Source organism: Rissa tridactyla, chromosome 2 (assembly GCF_028500815.1).
Source record: "Rissa tridactyla isolate bRisTri1 chromosome 2, bRisTri1.patW.cur.20221130, whole genome shotgun sequence".
In the NCBI taxonomy this organism is placed as follows: domain Eukaryota; kingdom Metazoa; phylum Chordata; class Aves; order Charadriiformes; family Laridae; genus Rissa; species Rissa tridactyla.
The window spans coordinates 55774552-55797593 of record NC_071467.1 but is presented as its reverse complement, the minus strand read 5'-3'; the positions used below and the strand labels follow the sequence as shown (position 1 = coordinate 55797593).

General features: G+C 38.0%; 1 protein-coding gene across 11 annotated transcripts in view; it reads right to left on the bottom strand.

The window, feature by feature from the left end:
- PTPRM (protein tyrosine phosphatase receptor type M) overlaps positions 1–23042 on the bottom strand; it is a 484559-nt gene that overhangs the window by 201923 nt on the left and 259594 nt on the right. For all 11 annotated transcript variants that reach the window (XM_054191333.1, XM_054191334.1, XM_054191337.1 and 8 more), the window contains exons 8-11: positions 20774–21082; positions 17892–18001; positions 11930–12131; positions 7373–7475 (exon numbers count right to left, since the gene is read on the bottom strand). In XM_054191333.1, coding sequence (XP_054047308.1) covers positions 7373–7475; positions 11930–12131; positions 17892–18001; positions 20774–21082 — 724 coding nt within the window. The remainder of the gene's footprint in view (positions 1–7372; positions 7476–11929; positions 12132–17891; positions 18002–20773; positions 21083–23042) is intronic.

The following is a 23042-nucleotide window of genomic DNA, read 5'->3' as shown; positions in this document are numbered from 1 at the left end:
TCCTGTCCATTACTTCCGTTTTTATTCAATGACAGTCTAAAATATAACATATTAAAAGTCCTGTGAGAAAGGAACAAGGACTTCAGGTCTCTTGCTTGCCCAGGAGGAGCTTTAGGAACTTTGTGCTCCTAGTTAGAGGTTCCTACTGCTTCACTGAGAACACTGAGATACTTGAGAATAGGCTGGTGGCCTACACTGAGCTGTCTAAAATCCATCTAAGCTATACGCGTGAACAGGAGATTAAACAGAGAAATACAACACTATCCTCCTTGTTTGAAAGGTCCCCAGTAGGGCTTTGGCACCAGCCAGCTACCACTCTCCTCAAAATTTCTAGACATGAATCAGGACACATTCCCAACTGGCAATGGGTAGGTGGTCATTGTGCCTGGGAGCTCTGCAGTATGAACATGGACTGCTTTTAGCCAGTCGGCCTCAGTACTAGAAAATGGTACAGGGCATACAAAATTCACAGTAAATATGCATGCTTAAAGTCTGAAGTCAAGTAGGCTAAGCTGGGCACTGAGTAGCCATTCCTTGGAAAGGGATCATGGAAAAACGACACTGTTCTGTTCCTTGCATGCTCAGAGACCAAGCTGCTCATTTTAGTAAGCAGATTTATGAAAAACGTGTTTTATCAATTCTAACTGAAGTTGGCGGTCCAGAGAAAGCAAAACAGGGTATGAGTTCCAAGACTTTATGATTCACCAGTTGACTTGCTGTTGGACTTCCGCCTTCACCAGGGAGACTGGAAAAACCCAGTGGTCCGGAGGATGTCAGCAGAGAACTAGCTAGCTTAGCTGAAACGGACTGTCAGAATGAGAGGTAAGCAATACAGAGAAGACTACCACTAGGAATGATGCAAAGATATGGTCTCCACTGCATCCTACTTAAGGTCAGCATGTAGACGGAAGATTAAAAAAAAAACCAAAAACCAAAAGCAGAGCCTCATAACAGTGCAGCAAACTTTTCAGTTGCTAAGTATAACCAAAACCCATAATAAAGTATTGGTGAGTTATGAAACTGAAAAATGCCTTCAGAGATATGGAATAATCTAATCTCTCTTTTATTCTGGAATTGCCCTAGCTTGCTTTATTTATCATAGATTAATTTTTATTAATCACATTGCTAAATGACAGATAGCATTACGTGCTGGGTTCTCAGTTCTCTTTAAATTACTATTTAAAGAAATCAAGAATCAATGCTCCTTTTACCCAGGGACTATGTGAGAAGTCACAGTAAAAGGAAATTTCTGAACAAGCCATCAGGACATGTGAAGCTGCACCACGCATGCCCAGGCAACACGTACCATAAATTCTAATTCAAGTCACAAGTAAAAATCCAAGGACAAGTTCTACTGCATAACAAAAAAGAATTACAGCATTTTTACAGCATAAGCAATTATTGTACTGTTCCCTCAATGAAACTGAAATTGACCCTTCTGCTGTAAATAATTATACTTCTTGCTATAAAGAAGTGACAATTATGGGCATTAATAAAACCCCATCCCTTCTGAATCACAGACATCCTCAAACAAGTTTACTGGCTGCCTTACAGGTTGTAAAACTATGATTTGGAAATACAGTTTGCAGGCAAAAGCTGACCCTACAGCATACAGTTCAAGTCTTTATATTTACAGACCCTTAAACAATAGAAAGGATGCTTGTGGCAAGCAAATTAAAGAATGGACAGTAAGTTCCCTTCATGCTCTTTAGACCTTCTGGTCTCACAGTATTTCAAAAGGCTATATTTTGAACAAGACATTTCAGAATACTAGTAAGTTAATAATGCTATTTGACCAAGTATTGCAACGTTATTTCAACATAACCATTTCTTTATCATAAATCCACCAAATATCTAGACTGTTTTATCAATGAGCTCTTGAAAGGCCAGAGTTCACTTTTCATTTTATTGGGAAGCTTTCCAAATCTCTCCTGGTTAATGCACAGTTTTAATATTTCTCTCCTCAGCTGCGTCTATGTAAGATTTCCTTTTTTCTCATTACTGCATTACCATGCAATGTCACTGGGAATAGAAGAAGATTACAATAACATGCTAGCATTACATAACGTGCTAGGTAGGAATTGTGAGAGGACAGAGCTAAAAATACAGATATTGCAGTGCTTTTATTTGCATGTGCTGTTTCCATGTTTTTGTCCACACAGAATGCTAACACGTCTCCTGTTGTGCCAATCAGTATTCTTCCATTTCAAAACTCATTTGTTCCCTTATAATTGTACTCATCATGCCTGCCTCCATAATTCATGCACGGGAAATTAATGCTGCACTCTTACCACGCAACATAGAAACTCAGACTGCGATACCAGTACGTTGTCTTCTCTGAGAAGTGGATTGCAACTGTGAGGCCCAGCCCTGTGGCTGCCATGGACTCACAACAGCAATGCAAGTGCCCCGTGGTCTCTTCAAGGTTATGGAAAATATCTTGAAACTTTTGTCTTCAGAGTGCTTGAAGCCCTGCTGCTTTTTAGGTTCCAATGATATCAGCCATGGATTTCCAAACAGCCTGGCTAGCTTGCTAGCTTTTGCTTGGATTTCTTGATTGCCAGTGAAACAACTTAATCTGCTGATCTGCCGACCAGGTGAGTGTTTTTGTGAAGATGAATAAAGGTAAGTAGTGGCTTCTCGGGAAGGCCATCAGTCAGATGGGAGGGTCCTGCAAAAGCTCTCTCAGGCTTCAGTTGATCCCATTTCTACAGATGCAAGTGTCTGAACAGTCCTGCATGCCCTAACTGATGTGGCACAAGGAGTGTAAACTCCTGCTGCCAGCCCATGAGAAAGTGAGTAGACACAGTGACAAAGCAGAGGGGCTGGCCAGACACTTAGAAGACTGATCCTCATGGCACCAGTCATGCTGAAGAAAAGAGATGAGGCCCTAAGACACGTTGTCCTTCTTTGCAATGTGTGTGGCAGGGACGGGAAGGCAACTGTGACCTCCACTTCATGTGCAATGCACTGTGGTTTCAGTGGGGAACTGTTGCATTACATATGAGTCTTTGCGTTTCAAAGATGACCACCTCAGTTTAATGTAGTCCTTCCTACTGCTAATCAGTAGGTAGGAATTAGGTGTCCTCTGTCATTCGTTTAGGAATCACTACACTATGAGTGTTGTTGAAATGGCTAAACCACATACAGAATGAAGTACTCCTTGGACTTGGGCTGACAAAGGTTTCTTCACACCGTGCATCTTCCTTTGAATCATGCTGCTCCTATCCCAGGGACCATGTGCAGATGGCCTTAATACCACTTGTGACAATGAGGCCAGTATTTACAGGGTGCCTTTAAAGGTCTGAACTAGGCCAATAAGAAATGTAAATCTCTGTGGAATTTAGACAATCTGAACACATCATGAAGTGTTTACCTTATGAAGTAGTAGAAAGGAGTGCTTATCACTTTAGATAACACATAGTTTGAAATTTCTATGGTAGTTTTCAGCTGCACTTCAAAACACTTAACAACTTAATATGGCCTTTTGGGCTGAAATATACATAACTTCTTCAGGGAAGAGAGATTAAAAGTATATTTCAAAACTAAGCACTTCAAGTAAAGATATGTTTGCTTTATTTTCCCAGTAGAGTTGTTATTTAGGGCACCCAACCTGCATGCTGAAGAAGTTGGGCACACTGATGATAAAGGGGATGCATTGAGAGTACACAGACTGCCTTCACTCTAGCACACTCTCAGCTTTCAACTCACATAATTCCAAGTTTATTTGCTTCCTTCTGCATGTTTTCTTTAAGGTACTTTTAAATTATACTACTTGGCAATTGCTGCAATTCTGTCTGTGCTTTGCAGCCCCAGGTGCTGCAGGACTGATCCTACATACTCAGTGCGGGAGGTACCCTGGCATCCTAAATGCCAACTGTTGCATGCATAGGGCACTGCCAGCTGGTACGCTTGGCCCTCCAGTTCTCTTACTTTAGGCTGGAAGAGGAAAGTACCAACTGTCTGTGTTGTCTACAAGAGCAGAGAGGGTGGATAAATAGGCTAATCATTAACTGATTAGAAGGGTTTAATGGGGCAAATCCAGCTGAGCCAAACTCTGTAATGTAATATGAGAAAGAGACCAGGAGGCAGAGCAGAGTCTGGATGGTCTGGTCTTCTTTCTTACCCTTCTTGCTCCTTTCCCCAGCCTGCTGCTCCCAGAGTGCTTGCTATCGCCAGGTGGTTCTGGTATTATCTGGGCCAAAATCTTTGGGATGTTCACTGTTATGGCTTTTTGAGGATGTGGCACAGAATAGAGGAGGAGGATGGTACAGTGACAGCACTTTGCTGATTATGTAAGCAAGATAAAAGAAGCGAAAACATTCAACCTTTATCACGGCAAGACTGAATGGAAATCTATGCGACAAAGAAAACTTGCTTCTCCCTGCTGAAGCTAAAAGCTGCCAGGAAAACTTTTCCTGAGAAGGTCATAAGAATCTTTTATAATGGAATGCGGCAAACAATCTAAAGCTCTTTCTAACGTAGATGAATATATAAATAACACTAAACACATGCAGTCACCAGGCATTACATTTTTTATTTCTGCATATGAGCCGGGCCTTTCCAACACAATAGCATTCCTTAGTTGAAGAAAATGGAACCAACCAATCCATGTACCTGCAGACAATTTGGCCCCGGGGTCTTTAAACTTTAGGCTAACTTGCCCTGAAGAAGTAAGAGATACAAATGATACTGCCTTGGAAGAGTGAGTCCCTCAATAGGTGCTGAAGAGCCCTCACAGAAAAAAATATTTGCATCTGTATGCTTTTTATGCAATTCTGTAAAACTTTACTGACTCTTACTTACAAGTATCTTTGAAAAATAGAGATTATCCACAGTAAGAGATACAATACACAATTTCCACAGAGCCATCACCTTAAATTAAAAAAAAGCCTTGCAAATTACAGTCATTCTAAAAATCAAAATAGCTTAGCCAGCTGTTAAAGAAGTGCATACATGCATCATTACTGAATGCATTACTGCTTTAAACACATATAATTCCGAAATAATCTCCTTGAAATAAACACAATCACTGCCATAAAGCATGTTGGACCTGAAATTGAAGACAAAGCAAGCAGTATTTGTTGTATTAAAACTCTGACAATATACATTTTAATCATGTCCAGTCTTACGAATTCTAAAACAACCTGGAATGCCATTTGGCCTTCGTGATTAATGTGTACTTTATCATTGTAAACAGAGCTTCCTGAACATTTCTATAAAGTCTGCTTTTTGAATCAACATTTAAACAATCAGCATTGCCCTTTCTCTCCTTTTACGTTGTGGTGGTCGTGTGCAGATTCTAAATAAGGTATAAGGTATCAGGATTTTTCATATTTAAGCAGAGAAAAAGAATTTAATCACAGAAAAAAGCTGGAATTCTGAGTGACCTCAGGTATTAGCTTTGTTGACTTGAATGGTAGAATTTGTGCTCCCCTTATCCATCTCAGGAATTAAAGAATTTTATGTGACATGGCTGATGGGTTGATCAATAAAACAACAACAATCATTTACACTGCAAGTTTAGCGCAGTTTCAAAAATCTGCATTAACCAAGACGGTAGTTGTAGCAGAATCAATAGACAAGGCATCTTGCTTAGTGGTGCAAATAAATGAAGTATGACTAAACTTTTAGCACCCAATGAATACAGATGCAGATGATAAAATACACGTGCAGAATGTGTTCTGCAAGCTATGCAATGACAGTGTGCTTGAGAGTGTAATGCACAATAAAATGTTAAAAGTATTAGGAAATTCTTACTTTAATTTTCACTCTGCTTCACTCAGTATTTGCATTGTGAGTCTGCAGTCAGCATTCATTGTATTTTGAGACCTGTTGCAAAGGACCTCGTTAAATTCGCTCCTGTGTGTTTATGTCAGTGCTATAGCTTCACGTTACTTTAAATTTCTCCTCCTATTTTCCTAACCACTCATCCCCTTATTTGGCACACTTTAATCTCCTAACTAGCTCCTTTCTATTGTCAGTGAAGTTTCTGATGTGTCACTACTGCTATAGGAGTCAATCATCTTTAGTTCTGATACAGATAAAAGGAATGAAACTGCTTTTTCATTAATGGTCTAATACGTTTGTGTTTAAACAACGACTCCAACTGGTACTATTTTAATCCAGATGCTTGAATTCAGAAGGACTACACTATAGCTTTGTGAGATAAATGAAGACAAACATCAGATCATTCTGTTTCAAATCTAATCTGCTAAATCAAACAGTTTAATTGAATCTGCTTTAATTGCTTTCTCTTTTTTTCTCAGTTGGTTCAAACTTCTCTGAAGTGTTACATTTCCTTTTCTAAAAGTTATCTGAATGACCAACAGGATGGCATTTCCTAAATGCAGACCTACATACATACAATCATGATGCAACAATGAATACCTTGCACAGTAAAAAAACCCATTCATATGAAACATTGAATATTCTGAAGAAACCAAAAGAACCGAAAGATTTTCACTCACGCATACAGGAGTATACCAGATATGTATTTCCCAGACAAACAGAAATTACCAAAAACCTTAGCATCACGATGAAAACAATTGATAGTCATTAACTACAGGTGTAAATTCTTCCTATAGAAACAAAAGAAGTAACCATTTCTGATGATACCTGATGAGCCAAAAGGAAAAACATCCTAAAGCTCTGAAAAATCTGTATTTCTCTCATCTGTATTTTCATTTATTCAGAGTATTGAGCTCGTTACTGGTTCTCATTCAAAATACCTAACCATTTCTCTGTTTTCTTCACTGAAAAGCAGGCCTCTTTTATTCTAATCAATGAAGGACTTACCCAGTACCATGTATGTGGCGGTGAAATAAACCTCTACAAATTGGAAATTCATTAACGGGCACTACATAACACTAAAGAATCTGAGCTACCAGTTTTCCAGGTTGATTTTTTTCCCTGTTTTTGCTATCATGGTCAATTAATCTAAATACTTTATGAATGTTACAGTACATATTGTTTAAATTCGCTTACTTACTAAGAGTTTATTATCTTAAATCTGTGAAGTAAACAAGAAGAGTGAATATTAAAGACAGCAGCTCAGTATAAAAATGTGATATGCCCTTGAACTTATAACACTGCAGTAAGCAATTACCTTAAAGAAGCCACCCACACAACAGAACTACGGCTTTGTTCCTTATCTTCAAAGAACAAGCCACTTGCATCTGGATCAAATCCTTTAAACAATACACGAACACTCAACATCAAAGCACTTTCATTTTCTTCAGTTATTTAATTTAATTAGAGCTAATACAGACATGAATTTAGACACTGATTGCTGTGTAGAAAATCCCCAGAAAACATGTTCAAGAAATTAATCAATTTGGTTTTAATTTTATAAAGATTTTTTCCCCGGTACCTGACAGGAGCGCCTCTGCTCTGTGCAGGTTTCAGCAAGACTGTCACAGTGCTGTCAGTTTGATTCAAAGGTGTTTCAAGTTCATACGGTGGCATAGAGGGTGCTGGAATAAGAAAATAAAAGAGGCAAAAATAATCATTATTCCTGTATTTCTTCTTTCAAGAGCTGTATCTTTATTTGACTAGGTAATTTTAAAGAATTCTTCAAATATAAAGACCATATTATAAGTCTAAGATGCTTGCTGTTACAACACAAGTGTGAGACAACTGTTAAATAACTTCAGTGAGGGAAAAAAAAAAAAACCCAAACAAAGGAATCCCAGCTCACTGCCAATTTCAAGACAGGAAACAGATACTGGTAGGAGTAAGTTTGCAGAAAGCATTGAAAATCCATGACTTGGAAATTAAAAGTTATCTCAAGAAAAGCAAATGTGCAAATGTGCATGTTGAAGTGACTACAGCTTTTGAAACTAAGCCCAGCTTTCTCAGTATGTCAGTGGTATTAGGCTGCTCTCTCAGAATTTGTCATTCCTGGAATTTTAACTAGTGCTGTAACTGTCTATTGTCCACCACAGACATAATTTACAATAATGAAGCGGGATTATCACCATGAGAGCGTATCTTAGGTTTGAAGCCACACTCAACAGCACTTTTGCAAACTGTGTCTTCATTGAGGAATTACAATTATGATTAAAACAAATGATGCCTCAGTTATTGTCTTTTACTGTTGCTACTTTTGTCACTGCTATCATGTAGTCCCATTTTTATCATTATATTGGACGGAAGGCTGCTCAGTTAATTGGTTGTTTAGCAGTCTGTCGTATCCTTATTGTCCGGTAGTTAATGATGATACACAACTAACGGATTTAAAGGCTAGAGAAGCAAAAAGTGGCCATTGCAATCTCCTCTGACCACAGGAATAATGCAGGGCAGTGAACTCCCCTAAACTAATTCCTGCTTGAAAAAGAAAATACATCTGGTGGGGGAGAAGATCTTTTCTTTAGCAGGTTCTTCTATTGGCTAATTACACTTCATGTTGAACATGGAGACCTATTTGGCATCTCAATTTGTTTAGCTTCATCTTCCAGCCACTGGAATACTTTGTGTACCATACTGACGAAGTTACTCAGTATATTATGCTCCACGTACAGATAGTATCAACCTCTAGGCTCATCTAGCAAACTAAATAGCTCCAACAATGTGAGTCTTTCTTTAAAGTGTATTTTCCAATACTTTTCACCTTACCAGTCGCAGCTGCATCTACTTGAAAAGTATACGAACGTCTCTTTCCTTTATCCATATTGCCCTATATACCCAAGTAAGGATTGTATTAATACTTTTGTCCACAACTCTTCGGTCAGCTATGAAAACATTAACATCTTCGTCGCTTTTCACTGATATTCACCAGTTTTGAAACGCTTCACAAATAAAAAAAATAGTCTTCAAAAAAATCCTTGTAAGCTGAGAGGGTTTTATTCTGTTTACAATTCCAGACAAAAGGCACTAACATTTAGACTAATCATTTTAAGTAAATTGGGTACCCGCTTCGAGAAGCCTAAGGGCATAATATTCAACAGTACTTTAGAGATACAGACAGAATTTTCATGTATTTCAGTTTTGAATATCCAGATCTTGTTCACATAATGTCCCTTTCTTAAGTTGACCATCCTGAAAATAAGGGAAGCACAGAGAAGCATCTCCAAAAAGCTTTCTTAACTCTGAATTGTTTTGGAACACTGTAAGTGTCATTTCTTGCCCTTGGTCTACTGCCCACATCTTAAAAAGTCTTGTAATCTTCCTAACTTATTCTTAGTCTCCCTCCACCAAAATTGTCTTCCTGTCCAGGATATGAGTTGTGGTTCTCCCAGTCCCAGCTTTCAGTCCTGGCTCCTTTTTCTCTTCTCTACAGATACTTGGACGTTATCTATTCTTACACTTTTCTCCTGTCTAGGTTAGGACTCTTCCTCTTACACACTGCCCCCACATAAAGGAGCTTATCAATTCACAGAGAAAACAGGAGATACTCCTCCTGTTCACAGTTTTTGCAACTGCACATGCTGGTCTTCAGCCGCAGAAAGCTCAGATGCACTAAACGGTAAGGCCCTTACAGACTCTGTCTGCACTGGGCCACACCGAGACGATGAACATGCAGGCATGTCTCTAAAAGCTTAGAGAACTTAAATCTATTTATTAAGGATGTCATCTGTGGTGACATTCCCTACTCAGTTGTGTCAAGTTTCCCCCATTTGTGTGCAAACTGCAACATTTACAAATTGCCCAAATCTGGACAGATTTTCAGAGGGCTGGCTCAGAGTAATGTCTCTCTTTTGCTAAATATTTAAATCCCTGATTGAAAGCACTTCAGTAATGTATCGGTCACCAGAATTTTTCATGATGTCAGCCATGTTCCTGAAATGGATGAAATTCTTCTTAGTATGAAAGGCAGCATACAAAATTTCAGCCCACACAGATAACTTTTCACAGTTACATGAAACAGAAAACAGTCTTCTAATAGAGTGCCCATCAATTTTGATAGCAGGCCCTGTTACAAGCTCTGCTTCTGGTAATACGTATTTACATACAGATCACTTCATCCATCAGTGCCAATCACACAACTGTAGAATAAAACATGGCAACTATTTACAGTACAGAATAGTACTACTCAAACACTTAAGACAGGAAATTAAGAGTATTTTATTCAAATGAAAATGCAGTCTAGAGTCAGACAAATTAAAATACAATGACTCAATTCAGAAATCGGTCTGAATGCACTGTTGCCACCTCATCTGTTCTAAAAAACAGTGAAACGTTTCATCCATAAATGTTCAGCATTTTCATTTCACATCTCTCCAAAATGGAGAGCAGTGGCCACATGAAGAGCCTCAAAGCCTTAAAGTGAGACAATGAGATCACAAGCCCACAGCACTGCAAAGAGGGTACCATATTCAAAAGCTAAAATTTCAGTTGTGATTTTTCAATGACGCTAAGAAAAGTATGCATTCTGCTTCTATTTTAAATTCATCCAAAGACTGGCTTTAACTACCCAAAGACAAGTCATAAACATTCCCTGTTAGTACAGAGACTAACATGAAGTCATGAGAGAGCGGGGTGCACACAAGACGGCTTGCAGAACCTCGCCGCGTGGTAGCTCGGAGGTTAGTCTCATGCCCGCAGTATCTGTTCAATGAGTTTTAGTTGGTGACATGTCACCTTTAGAAAAGAACAACAACGTAAGATCCAGCTTTATTGCCAAATGCCCAGATTCTCCTTCGCGCTCAATAGTCTCCCTCCTTCCTCATTCTAATAAGGCTGATTCTGCCATCCTCACTCATAGCAAGTCTGGCTATGTCAGAAGTTGATTTCTGACAGAGAAAGTTTCTGCTCAGTATAGGAAAGGGGATGGAAAATGAACCTCATCATTACAGACCAGTGTTAATCACGTTTAGACTTTCCATGAAGAATAATTTTCTAACGTGAAAATTAACGACTTTTTTTTTTATCTCTACCGACACCTGTATTGGCAATAATTTCCACCTCGCATTAATTGCCTTTTCCTATGAAAATAAAAAAGAAATTGCTCTATTTATGATCAAAACTTGTTGTTGTTTTTTTTTTTCACTCCAGTGAAGACAGAAAATGAGTGATGGGGAAAAGTACAGAGAATGAGAGTAAAAGAGAAAGAATATTTTGTACCCAAATGTCTTTCTTTATCCTTTCTGAAAAGCAAAGTTGACCACAAATAGATAAGGTAATTTTCTGTAAATATTATCAAGGCCTCACAGTTCAACTGTCAGTTTAATTCCCAAGAAGACTGTAGAAACGTGAAGAGTAAAGGGATTTCAACTGCAACTTTGCAAAACATTTTGTCATCAATTACATAAGCATTTCAGAGTATGTAATAGTATCGCATCCCATCAGCTAGAGAAATGAAGTGTTCCTCTGCCTCTGGGAGGGCTTTAAAATACTGCTCGTGGATCTGCAGAAGTGACAGAGTCATGCTGCTGTTATCTGAAAACCACCAGTCCTGATGTTCTCGTCTAATGCAGTTTCATAACCACTTCAGTCCACACGCCTGCCAGGAACATACGCAGGCTGGCAGTTAGTTACACTTTCTAAGCGAGTACTAGACATATAGTATTTCTGCTCTACTCTCAATTGTTCATGGCTCATTAAAGAGATTTTCCAGCACCGTTACTGTACTAATTTAGAATCATGTCAAGGCTGACTAAGCTCTGAATGGAACCCTCATCCTCACGTCCAAAAAACCCTACGCTAAATGTTGCAATAGCAGCTGGCACCGACTGCAAGCACATAATTCATAGGGCTTCTTGGGTGATAAGTTACAGTTGTGAATAGGAATTTCCAAGTACGAGATGATATTTAAGCACTTGGAAGTTTTTCAGGTATGTTAATGTATGTCACTTTGACATCTTCAAGGATAAACATGTATTTTACTTCTTCAATTTACTGCTTGTTAAATCCTAAAGAAGAAGCAAACAAGAAAAGAATTACCCATGTCATTATCATAAGCAAACAACGATATTCTTTAATCAAGTACCTGATATTTTAGTGGTGAACTGATTTGTGATTGGAGGTCCAAAGCCTTTAGCTGTGCTGGCTCTTATGGTAAAAGAGTAGGTTGTGCCAGGATACAGTCCAAAAAAGAGATAGTGCGTTTCATTTCCTAGCTTTGAGACTCGTCCACTTTGATTGGATAAATCTATTTCTGGGTCAAAGGAACTGACTGCTTTGTAGGTGATCTGCAAAAGAATAAGAAAGTTATAAACTGCCTTGAGCAGATGGACAGAGATTGCATCTTTATCCAGTAAACCCTTCTGATGTATGCGCTGTCAGACATTTTATGATAAGCTATCTTACTCTCATATACTCTTCAAATCCCGAATCCCATGAAAGGACACAGAAACTTAGCCATAACTGCTATGAGTTATTACTTTTATAGATACAGAGACTTAGAGGCAGCTAGATTACAACTCTAAAGGATGGGTTCAGGCTTACATTAATTCTTTCAAGATGCTGGCTTTACCAGTGTCATTTTTTGAATTCATCTTACTGTCGGTTTTGATCAGCAACAATAACAAAACCAAAACAACCAGGTAAAAACAGATACGTGAATAACAAAAGATGTAGCCCCCAGTTCCAGCTGACTTGACTAAAATTACACTTTGCTCTGAATAAGATTATCCTTAAAAGATGATAAGGGCAGCTTAAGGCAAATTTTTCAGAAAGTGGGTAAAGCTTGTATTTTAGTCTGCAGCTTAGCTATTGTAATTGCTAATTTGGAAATTTTCAGGTTATTATATTGTACCTAGGTCAGATTTTCATTTGGAGGAAAGGAGAGATAAAATGTTAAGTAATATATGCAGACTGTATATCGTATCCTCAGTTCCTTCTTTAATTCAAACAGTATTTTTAGTTTTCATTAGAAATGTTAATATAAGTTCACAGTAAAACTTGATCCAGATTTCTTCTATTAATTACTAATTTCCATGCACTGTAATGAGAATTTAAAAATAAGAAATCCATTAAAAAATTAAAAAGTAAAAATGATTCATCCCTCCTTTTTACTTTTAAAGTTTCATTTGTATGCGGATAATTCCAACACTCTCATTATATAAAGTGATAATTGACATTCTTTTTGCTATATTTATTCCATATCATTATAATTAAGAAGGCACTTAAAACAATACATAGAAACATCTAAGCGTTGGCATTACACATTACCTTAAACACTTGCAATTTCCTAAAACCTCTGACTTAATGAAAATTGATTTTTATATGACCCATCTAATATAACATCAATAAAGTGCTGAAAATTAGTAATAAAAACTTCGATACCATCTAGATAAACCCCGACATTATTGCAGTACATACAGGAAGATCCTCTACAACTCTTCATCCATAAATTGAACTGAAAGTGCCTTAAAAACTGCTCAACTAGCTTTCCTAATTATAACAGAAGACAGAAGATTACACTAGCAAATATCAGAACTTTTATCAGTAAAGAAATTAAGTTTACATATTGTGCAAAAGAATCTGCCTGATGGATGGTAAGTGCTGTTATGTCTGCTTGTGGGAGAGTGGGTCAGAACTTTTTTTGCAAATTTTAAAAGACAGGTTAGACAACTATCTCGTAACTATGTTTTGTACACAGCTGATCCTGTTCTGCCGCAGATATGTGAACTAAATGACCTCTTGCAGCTCCCTTTAACTCTGTTTTCTATATTTCTACGATTCGTAACTGCATTTTCCAAAATCTCACTTAATTCTATTGAAAATAATATCAGGCTATTGGAGATTCTGCAGCCTATGTTAGAGTCTTAATTTTTTTTTTTGCAGTGTTTAGTTATTAGAAGCTAAGTGGCTGACATTCTGTAATGAAATAGGTTCTTACATGGATCATGCAGAACACATGAAAAAAAGAAGCGTTTTGCCTTTTCAAAATGAACTTGCACTGTTTCTGTATTTCACTCCTACTTGTAAGACTGTTACTTTTGGTTTTTTTTAACGCATTTCTTATGTCCACCATTGCTAATGCCAGTTCAGCTTTGCAGTGATGACAAAAAAAAGGCATGAGGGTAATTTTCTCTGCATGTTGACTATTTTTATCAAACTTAGGTGAAACCTTGCCCAAAGAACTAATCCCTTTATTCCTACAACTGTGGACCTGTACTTGTAATAGAGGAGCAAAATGCAACAATTTGTCATTATGTCATTTCTTCATCTAAAGGGTTTTTCCTTTAAATATTGGTAAAACAATTGGATTTGCACTTAATTTCACAATAGCAATGAATACTCTAATACTTGAGACTTCAACACACAGTTTTTCCCAGCACAGATATTAAAAGACTGTTTCCTTCAGGGACTAAAAACAAATGCCTGGCCCCAGAAAACAGACTAAGTTATGAGATTTTTAACAACATAGAAATTTAGGTACTCAGAGTAGGAAATGCCAGACACAGAGGTGAGACTGAGCTTTCTCTCTCGGTGCAGCTATGCAGACTCAGGACAGGGAACTACTGGAGCGAGTCCAGCGTAGGGCAACCAAGATGATTATGGGACTGGAGCACGTCCCTTATGAGGAAAGGCTGAGAGAGCTGGGACTCTTTAGCCTGGAGAAGAGAAGGTTGAGGGGGGACCTGATTAATGTTTACAAGTATCTAAAGGGTGGGTTTAAGGAGGACGGAGCCAGTCTCTTTTCAATGGTTCCCAGTGACAGGACAAGGGGCAATGGGCGCAAGCTGGAACATAAGAAGTTCCGTTCAAATACACGGAAAAACTTCTTTACAGTGAGGGTGACAGAGCACTGGAACAGGCTGCCCAGGGAGGTTGTGGAGTCCCCTTCTCTGGAGATTTTCAAGACCCGCCTGGATGCAGCCCTGAGGGATGTGCTTTAGGCAATCCTGCTCTAGCAGGGGAGTTGGACTAGATGATCTCTAGAGGTCCCTTCCAACTCTGAAGATTCCGTGATTCCGTGACATTAAGTTCACCTATCTGCTGGGATCAAGACCCTGGGACCTCATGCTGAAAGAAGGTGTCTGCTGCTGTAGTCCTCAGGCTGCCCCTATAAGAAACAGCCATCAGCTGAAGCGCTTGCCCTGGAAGGAGCAACCTTGCTCCTAGGTCTCAGGCTTACATACTTGCAATTTTCCCTCACTCAAGCTGTGTATCTTCAACTCTAGACTGAAGTACCCGGCACTCTCGTACTTGTTTTCCATCTAGCACTACAATTTTTTCACCCCTGGTTGTGTACAGCCCAGCGGCGGGTAACAGGCGAATGGAAGGAGCATTCACCCCTTGCTTCAGCTCTGCGCCTGAGTCGCTCCCTTGGCAAGGCAGGTTACCATGAATTGGGGAATCTCTCAAGCCGAAATGTCCCCTACCCAGGCCTCCCCTTTACTAGGTTAGTGCTCATCTGCTAGGCCATTCTCTGAAAGGTGAATGCTATGAACACCATAGTTTTCATGAAAATACCAAATATGGCATACGTTTTTATAAGAGCAGGTTTAGTGGCTAAGCTTTTTAGATCAGAATTGTTGATGTACGCACAGACAAGGCAGGCTTAGATGCCTCTTTATCTTAGCTTTGGCTTGCACCAAGGCATAGGCAGGACCTAGACACCTCACTTCTCAATCTTGGGTGATTTGGAGCTGTGCTGTATGCGTTACCTTGACAGCACAACGATCAGCTGGAAAGGTGCCTATTGAGACATGACGGATAGTCTAAATCAACCTATAAAATACAGGTACCTAAATATAATCTAACTTGTCTGGATTTTATCCTGTGAGCTACTTCGGTTAGCTAAAATATACCTGAAGTATACTTCTATGTTTCACCTGAAGTATACGTTTAAAACAGGTAAAATGTCCTTGTGATTCATTGCGTATATTTGTTGGCCTCCAGGTAGTTTACCAGTCATATTTATAAAATCTTTGTGATATATTTTAGGCTTATAAGCAAACATCAGGGCAGAAAAACTATTGAAAAATACGCTTTCAGCAAGTAGGTGTGTGTTCATATTTAGCTACCTGACTGGACTGAGTTGGCATCTTTAAAACAAGGGATGGTTTGATTGCCTCAGTCTGTTGGTATCTTTTACTTAAAAATTAATTAAATCAAGTTTCTGATCTAACTGATTGCCTTGCTCCCTCTGTCTCTGCTTTGAGGTGTATTACCTAAGCAGTATAAGGAGATATCAGCATTGTATTTTCTTCTCAATATTCTCTTCATTGTTGGAATGCTAGGTTCTTTTGATGTTCAGAGACTTGCACAGTCCTGAATACCTTAGTAAGTCTGGCCAAGCTATTCTTTTCCATCTCTGAATACACCTTTACAGCTCCCATTACAGCTGATGGAGTTATGTATGTATATACATCTAAGAATGAACTGCATGTATACAGTTGCCATGGTTTCGGCTGGGATAGAGTTGACTTTCTTACTAGCAGCTGGTATAGTGCTATGTTTTGGATTTGGGATGAAAACAGTGTTGGTAAAACACTGATGTTTTTCCTCACGTTGAGATGGAATTTCCTGTGTTCTAGCTTGTGTCTGTTGTCCCTTATCCTGGCACTGGACACCACGGAGAAGAGGTTGACCCCAACCTCTTGACACCCGTCCTTTAAATATACATAAGCATTGATAAGATCCCCTCTCAGTCTTCTCTTCTCCAGGCTAAACAGACACAGGTCTCTCTTTCTGGTTGTTGCTGAGACAGGTCAAGGCCTCTCCTGCTCCTCGCACCACCCCACCAGCGAGTAGGCTGGGAGTGCACAAAAAGTTGTGAGGAGACACAGCTGGGACAGCTGACTCCAACTAACCAAAGGGATATTCCATACCATATGTCACGCTCAGTATATAAAACTGGGGAAAGAAGAGGGAAGGGGGGTTTGTTTGGAGTGATGGCATTTTGTCTTCTCAAGTAACTGTTATGAGTGATAGAGCCCTGTTTCCTGGAGATGGCTGCCAATGGGAAGCAGTGAATGAATTCCTTGTTTTGCTTTGCTTGTGCATGCGGCTTTTACTTTACTTATTAAACAGTCTTTATCTCATTCCAACTAGGGGGAGTGAGCGAGTGGCTCTGTGCATATATTCCTCAGGAATGTAATCAGACGTGCATGAATGTTCCTAAGTAGAAAGATGATTCACACTGTGTGTTCCTATGTACATAAAGACTAACATCAATAAAAACCTTAACATATTAACCAAAACATCCCTGAAAGTAGGCAACTGTTGAACTAGTTGGAAAGCAGTTAGCTTCATAAAAAATCAATTCATACCTTTTCATAACATTTTATCCTCTTACAATAAAGTCGTTTTCAAAACAGTATCAATAGGTTACCATTCAATTTAACTTTTCTTTTACACCAACTCTCGTTTAGGTGGGGTTTTTTAAACAAAGCATTTCAATACCAATTTTGTAGTAAGGTCAGGTAAGAAGCTTAACAGTGATTACTGTCTGACAGCTTAATCTGTGCAGTCTTTTGTCAAATTTTCTAAAAGGCAGAGGTTCTACATGATGAAAAGCAGTGATTTTTAGACATCTAACAACATACAATTTTGTTGAATTTGCATTTTAAAAATGTAGATTTTTTTTTAATTATGCCTGCTTGTTTCTACTACAATAGGCTTCCTGTAATGAGTCTTATCTAAATGTGATGTTGACTGTCACCACTGTGTTATGTCTCCTATTTGTTCAAAAATTCACTAAGATATGTCTTTCAATCTTTTAAATGTTTGATCCACATTACTAGATAGAATGCTACATCACATGGTTCTAAATATAGCAGTTTCCTTAAAGCTGATAACCCAAGAACATTTTGGGTCCTGCACAATTCACTCCTACATTATGTATTTGACTTCATTACTTTGTAAGTGTTACTATCTTCAAAAAGAAGATTCATTTTACATAAACTGGAAAAAAAAATTAAATTTTCTTACTAATTATGCACTTTTGAAAATCAAAACTATACATAAAAATTAAAACATAGCAAAATGCTAGGTACCTCATACAAAGTAATCACACCATATGTTTGCGCTGGCTCTCTCCATTGAAGAAAAATCTTCTCTTCAAAGGTGCTCCCTTGAATGGATTCAAGTGGCACAGCACTCGGGACTAACGGATTAAAAAAAGGAAAAAATGCTGTTTTGAGAAAAATTTCAGAAGGAGACACTCTGCTTAATATTTGCGCTGTTGAGGCATAAAAACCATCCCACTATTATTTCCGAAGACCGAAGCAAAGGCCAGGGTAGCTGAGGAGGAGAATGACTAATTTAACAAGATAGTGTCATTATACGTGGAAAGTTACATGGAACATACAGAAACATGGAACAATGGAAACATATATGTCACCTTCAGTGTAAGTGTAGTGAGCATCACATTTTTCCCATAAAACACTATTGATGAAAATAAAGGACAAATATAAATTCTTGTAAATAAAACCTACTTGTGACACCTACTTATCAATATTGTTACTGTCCCATAGTGAAAAACATATTAAACATTCATATATGAAAATGGACAAGCACTGAAATAACAACATATGGTGTCAACAAACTGAACTAGAATGGTTAGCTTGGAAAGACAAGTCGCATGTTGCATAGAACAATGATGCTCACTGATATTAGGCCTGAAGACCTACCAACAGGGTGAACATAGGGAAATTATGAAGCAGCCAAACAGAAAATCTGACATTATTCATTTTTCTTGAAGTCTCTTAATTTATGAGAATGACCTCTGAAGAGTCAGGGATGTCAGAAGGTTCTGACAAAAGGCATGTCAACTACTCTAACGTATCGACTTCTGTTTTCTGTTCATTCTGCAACAATTCCCAAGCCAACCTCTACACAGTTTTCAGACAAGGAAGTGTGTAAACAGCTCATGGATAGGTATCTGCGATTTTATTTTTGTAACAACACTTGCAAAGAAATGTGAAAAGAAAATCCTGAAAAATGTGGGACTGCTGTGAGGCAATAGGCATTGATGGGTTGGCACTTTTCACTGCATGTGAAAATCCAGTAAGAAGATACATTTAGCACTTTCCACAGGCTAGAGAAACTACCTTCTGCAGTGGTTGAAATAATTTCTCAGACCCCTTATTGAGATTTAGCCGAACGGTTAAAGAATAGGAAGATCTTCAAGCAAGACATCTGGTGACTCCTTCCCATTGCTAGGTCTGGTAGAGCACTATCCTCCTCCTACTGCTCCATGCTGTTGGTCTGGGAGTTCACACAGTTTGAGACTTTCATAATCACCTCTCCATAGCTCTCCGCAGAGTCCATTGCTCTAGCCAAGGGGAAGCTTCAAGGACACAGGTGATTGTTTCTGAATTTGCTTACCAGTCCTTTATGGACCAGTAAGATTACGCCTTTAGGACAACCTTAAGTCTGGGCACTAAACCTTGCTTCCAAGTAGGAGAGAACTGGCAAAATTCGTTTGGAATCATGGGGTTAATGACGTATGTGTAAAGGGAGAAGACTTAAATATAGTGTAAAGAAGTTGGGAGCATAGCAAAACACTGTGGTAACCCTCTAAAATTATCTGAAGGCCATAAACTGAGCAGTTATGCCATGAGGGAGGTCAAACACTGGCAGAAGTTACCTGAAGAGGTTGTAGGATATCCATCTTTGGAGATACTCAAAACTCAACTGTACAAGACTTTGAATAATCTGCTCTCACTCTATCTGTTCTGAGCAAAAGGTCAGACTACATGAGCTCTGGAGGTCCCTTGCAACCTATATGATTGTGTGATTCAAAAAGTTATGATGATTATTTGGGTCAGCATACTCTGTTGTGTTACATCCATATTTATGTACCTTACTGAAAGTGCATGGTATACTAAAGAGTTACAATTTTTGTCCAATGTATTCTCTCAACCACTGATATTGATTTTTAATATAGATCTTGGAATAACATAAAGTTCCAGAGGGCCAGGAATAAGAAAATACTACATAAAATTTTAGAGAAAATACATAAACAGCCTAGATAACAATAAGGTCTTTAGCTTTGTCATCCTATAAGTGAAATGAATCAAAATTAGAGCATGACAGCAAAATTAATTCTAATAAAACAATTTTTTGTTAGCTATGCTTTGTCAAATCTGTTGCATTAGTGACTACACATTCCTAAATTGTTTAATTTATTCCCTCATATATTTTCATTAGAAATTAGTACTACACAAAACCAATACAGCATATATTCAATTATTTAATAGGTTTAAATGACAGACTTCAAGAATTATAAGCAGAGCTCATCATGGCTGAAGTTTTTTCTAGAAATCTTTACAACATGTTTGCAGTAAATCTATCATTGATCTGGAAGAAAGCATGAAGCCATTCCTGTGCAGATTGCAGATGATAAAAATGGGAGGAGGACGGATCTGTTATATAAGGCAATGCCAGCCATTTGGTAAGGTTTCTTTTAAGGGCATGCATTTTAGAATGGGTAAAAGCAAGGTCAAAAAAACTAAGGCACACTTGTAGAGGGCACCAAGGGGCTACATGTCAGCACAGAGTGTTCTGGAAAGGTGAACAAATATTTAATGCTGAGCATATCACCCAATAGAAAAGCTTACATGATGATACTATGGACAGTCACGCGAAATTTCTGCAAACTGATACTGGAACTTTTAAGAGGCAGAACATAGTTCAAGCACAAGTTATGAGTTTAATGAAGAAATGATTAAATGATGTGTGATGTTATGGGTTACCTAAAAGATCATTATAACACTTTTAATGTACCCTTTACTGCCTTAAAATTGGTGAAGTTGGTGGAAAATCTGATACAGATTTTAGTGAAAGTAGAACATGCACTTATACAGAAAAGTGTACTGACTGTCAGGTAGTATGCATATACAATGTATGCGTACACGTAAATACAAAAACTCACCATCTTCATCAGTTTGTACTACAAGTTCTTGGCTTTCTTTTCGTCCTTCGGGATTCATTAGTACTAATTTGATGCTGACATTTGTGTATGGTGATAGATTAGTAATTGTGTGCTGGGGATGTGAACTTTCTGTATCCCAGCTTATTTCTTCTCTCACTTGCTCTTGTCCTCCAGCCTGGTAACGGTAGTGGACTGTGAGGTTGTATCGATGGCAACGTGTGACATTATATCCAAATGGTTCCCAGCAAATAGTGATTTGTCTAGATTTGATCTCCACAACCTCTAGTTTTCGTGGCCCACGCATTGGATCTGCAAAATTACCAACATAATTCGGGTATGATTATTTATCCGTATTATAATAGTAAGTCACATGAGTAATAAGAAGTTACACAGTTCTATAAATACGACACATAAGCAGAAACAGAAATTCATTGCTTTCTCTGAAAAATCAGGAAAAAACAGTGTGAGAGAGAGGTGTCTGATGAAAAATGAAGAGTAAATGAAATATCAGAAAGTTTTTATGCTTAAGCTCAAAGTGCATGATACAGTTTAAGTAACGCTTACATCTTACCTATCTGTTGCTTGCAAAAAATAAATATTTTTTTAAAAATTAATTTGTGTTAAGACTTACAGAGCAAAAAACTTTACAAAACAAGTATCTAAAGAGAAAAGGTAATTTTAGGGAAAACTTGCAAATACATGGTGATTTTCTCCCAGGACTGTTTATACAGAGAAAAAGCGTCAGGTGGTTCTTCAGCTATTTCTTATTCATTTAAGTTAGACTGAATGCAATTACTCAATCTCTATTTGGCCAGGACATAAAGTTAATATTCCAATTTCTTTAAAATAGTCCATAGGGTTCTTTTCCCATAAACATTAGTTGTTAATACCTTCTGTCTGTCTTTTTTTTTTCTTTTTTACCACATCTAAAATAAACAGTGCAAATACCTAATTTTGTAGTTGTAGTTTAGCTAAAAAATCGAAAGAAACACAGAGGACGTACATCAGCCGATATCCTACTGCATCTGTGCTTTCCTAGAGAACTCCCAGTGGATAACCAGCCATAAATCACATCTAATAAAATCATACCCAAGAACTTATGTCTCTCTATATACAAGAACCAAAGACTGTGTTGACGAAGTTACACTTTCTTCAGTCCTACCGGTCCCAGCAATTCAGATAGAGAAGTGAACCCAAATTTCCACCGTATTACAGCAAAACCACTGAGCTGACACCCCCCACCTTCCCCATTTTCAAAACACTGCCATTAATAGAGCTATTATGCATATTTAGCAATAATCTGTTTTTTTTTCATATTGGAGCCCTCAACAAGATTAAAGACAATGTCTGGTTTTATCCACTGCTTCACTAGTTAAATGCTTAGAAGACTTTTAATGAGCTAGAAGCCTCTTACAAGTAAACAAATTAATATGCATCTTCCCTCTTTTATGTTTATTAATCAACATGTCTTCACTAGGAATGTTCTGAACAATTTACACAGGATTTCATCTTTTTACTTTTTAATAAAATCCCTGCATGCTTGAAATAATTGTTCAAAGATGTTATTCATCTTAACTCCTTGAAGAAAAGGTGTTAAGAAATTGCTTGTTCTCTCTAACATCTACAAAGCAGGGTATTTTTTTCCGCTTTCTAATCCTCCAGCTTCTTTTAATTTTTTTAATTAATTGCCACTACCCAACAGTGCTGAGCACCAATACAGAGTATTTGCCAATTGCTGACAAAATGGCACAGCAAAACAAATTCATGAACAGATCTAATCCTGGTCTCCTTTCTAGTGACTAGATTGACTGATAAAAGTGTCCTCACCAAGGATAAATCGCTACAGACCATTTACCTGCTTCCATGCTCAGATACTCCAGCTAAGAATACCATGTTTGGGATACTTTCTATTGCCACAACAAAGATTAATGAGAAACAGACCTCAAAGACTGGCAAGTCCTACGAGTTTCATGTCTTCCTTAAGCATTTACTTCTGCATAATTCAAACATAAGTTTAATGAAAAAGGAGTTTTCTTTTTTTCTGGTTTCATACCAGCTTCTAAGCATTTCTTCAGTTAGGTGAAACTATGAATACTGAAGGACATTTGATGGGTATTGTGTAACTGTAATCTATCTGAATGGGCTAAATAGGACTAGAAAATCAACAAAATCGAGGTGACCCTGACATACAACGTTAAGCAGTTGAACTAAGTTCCTAGCTGCAAGAATATGGAACGGTCTGCTTAGTACCACAGTAGGCACACCAGAA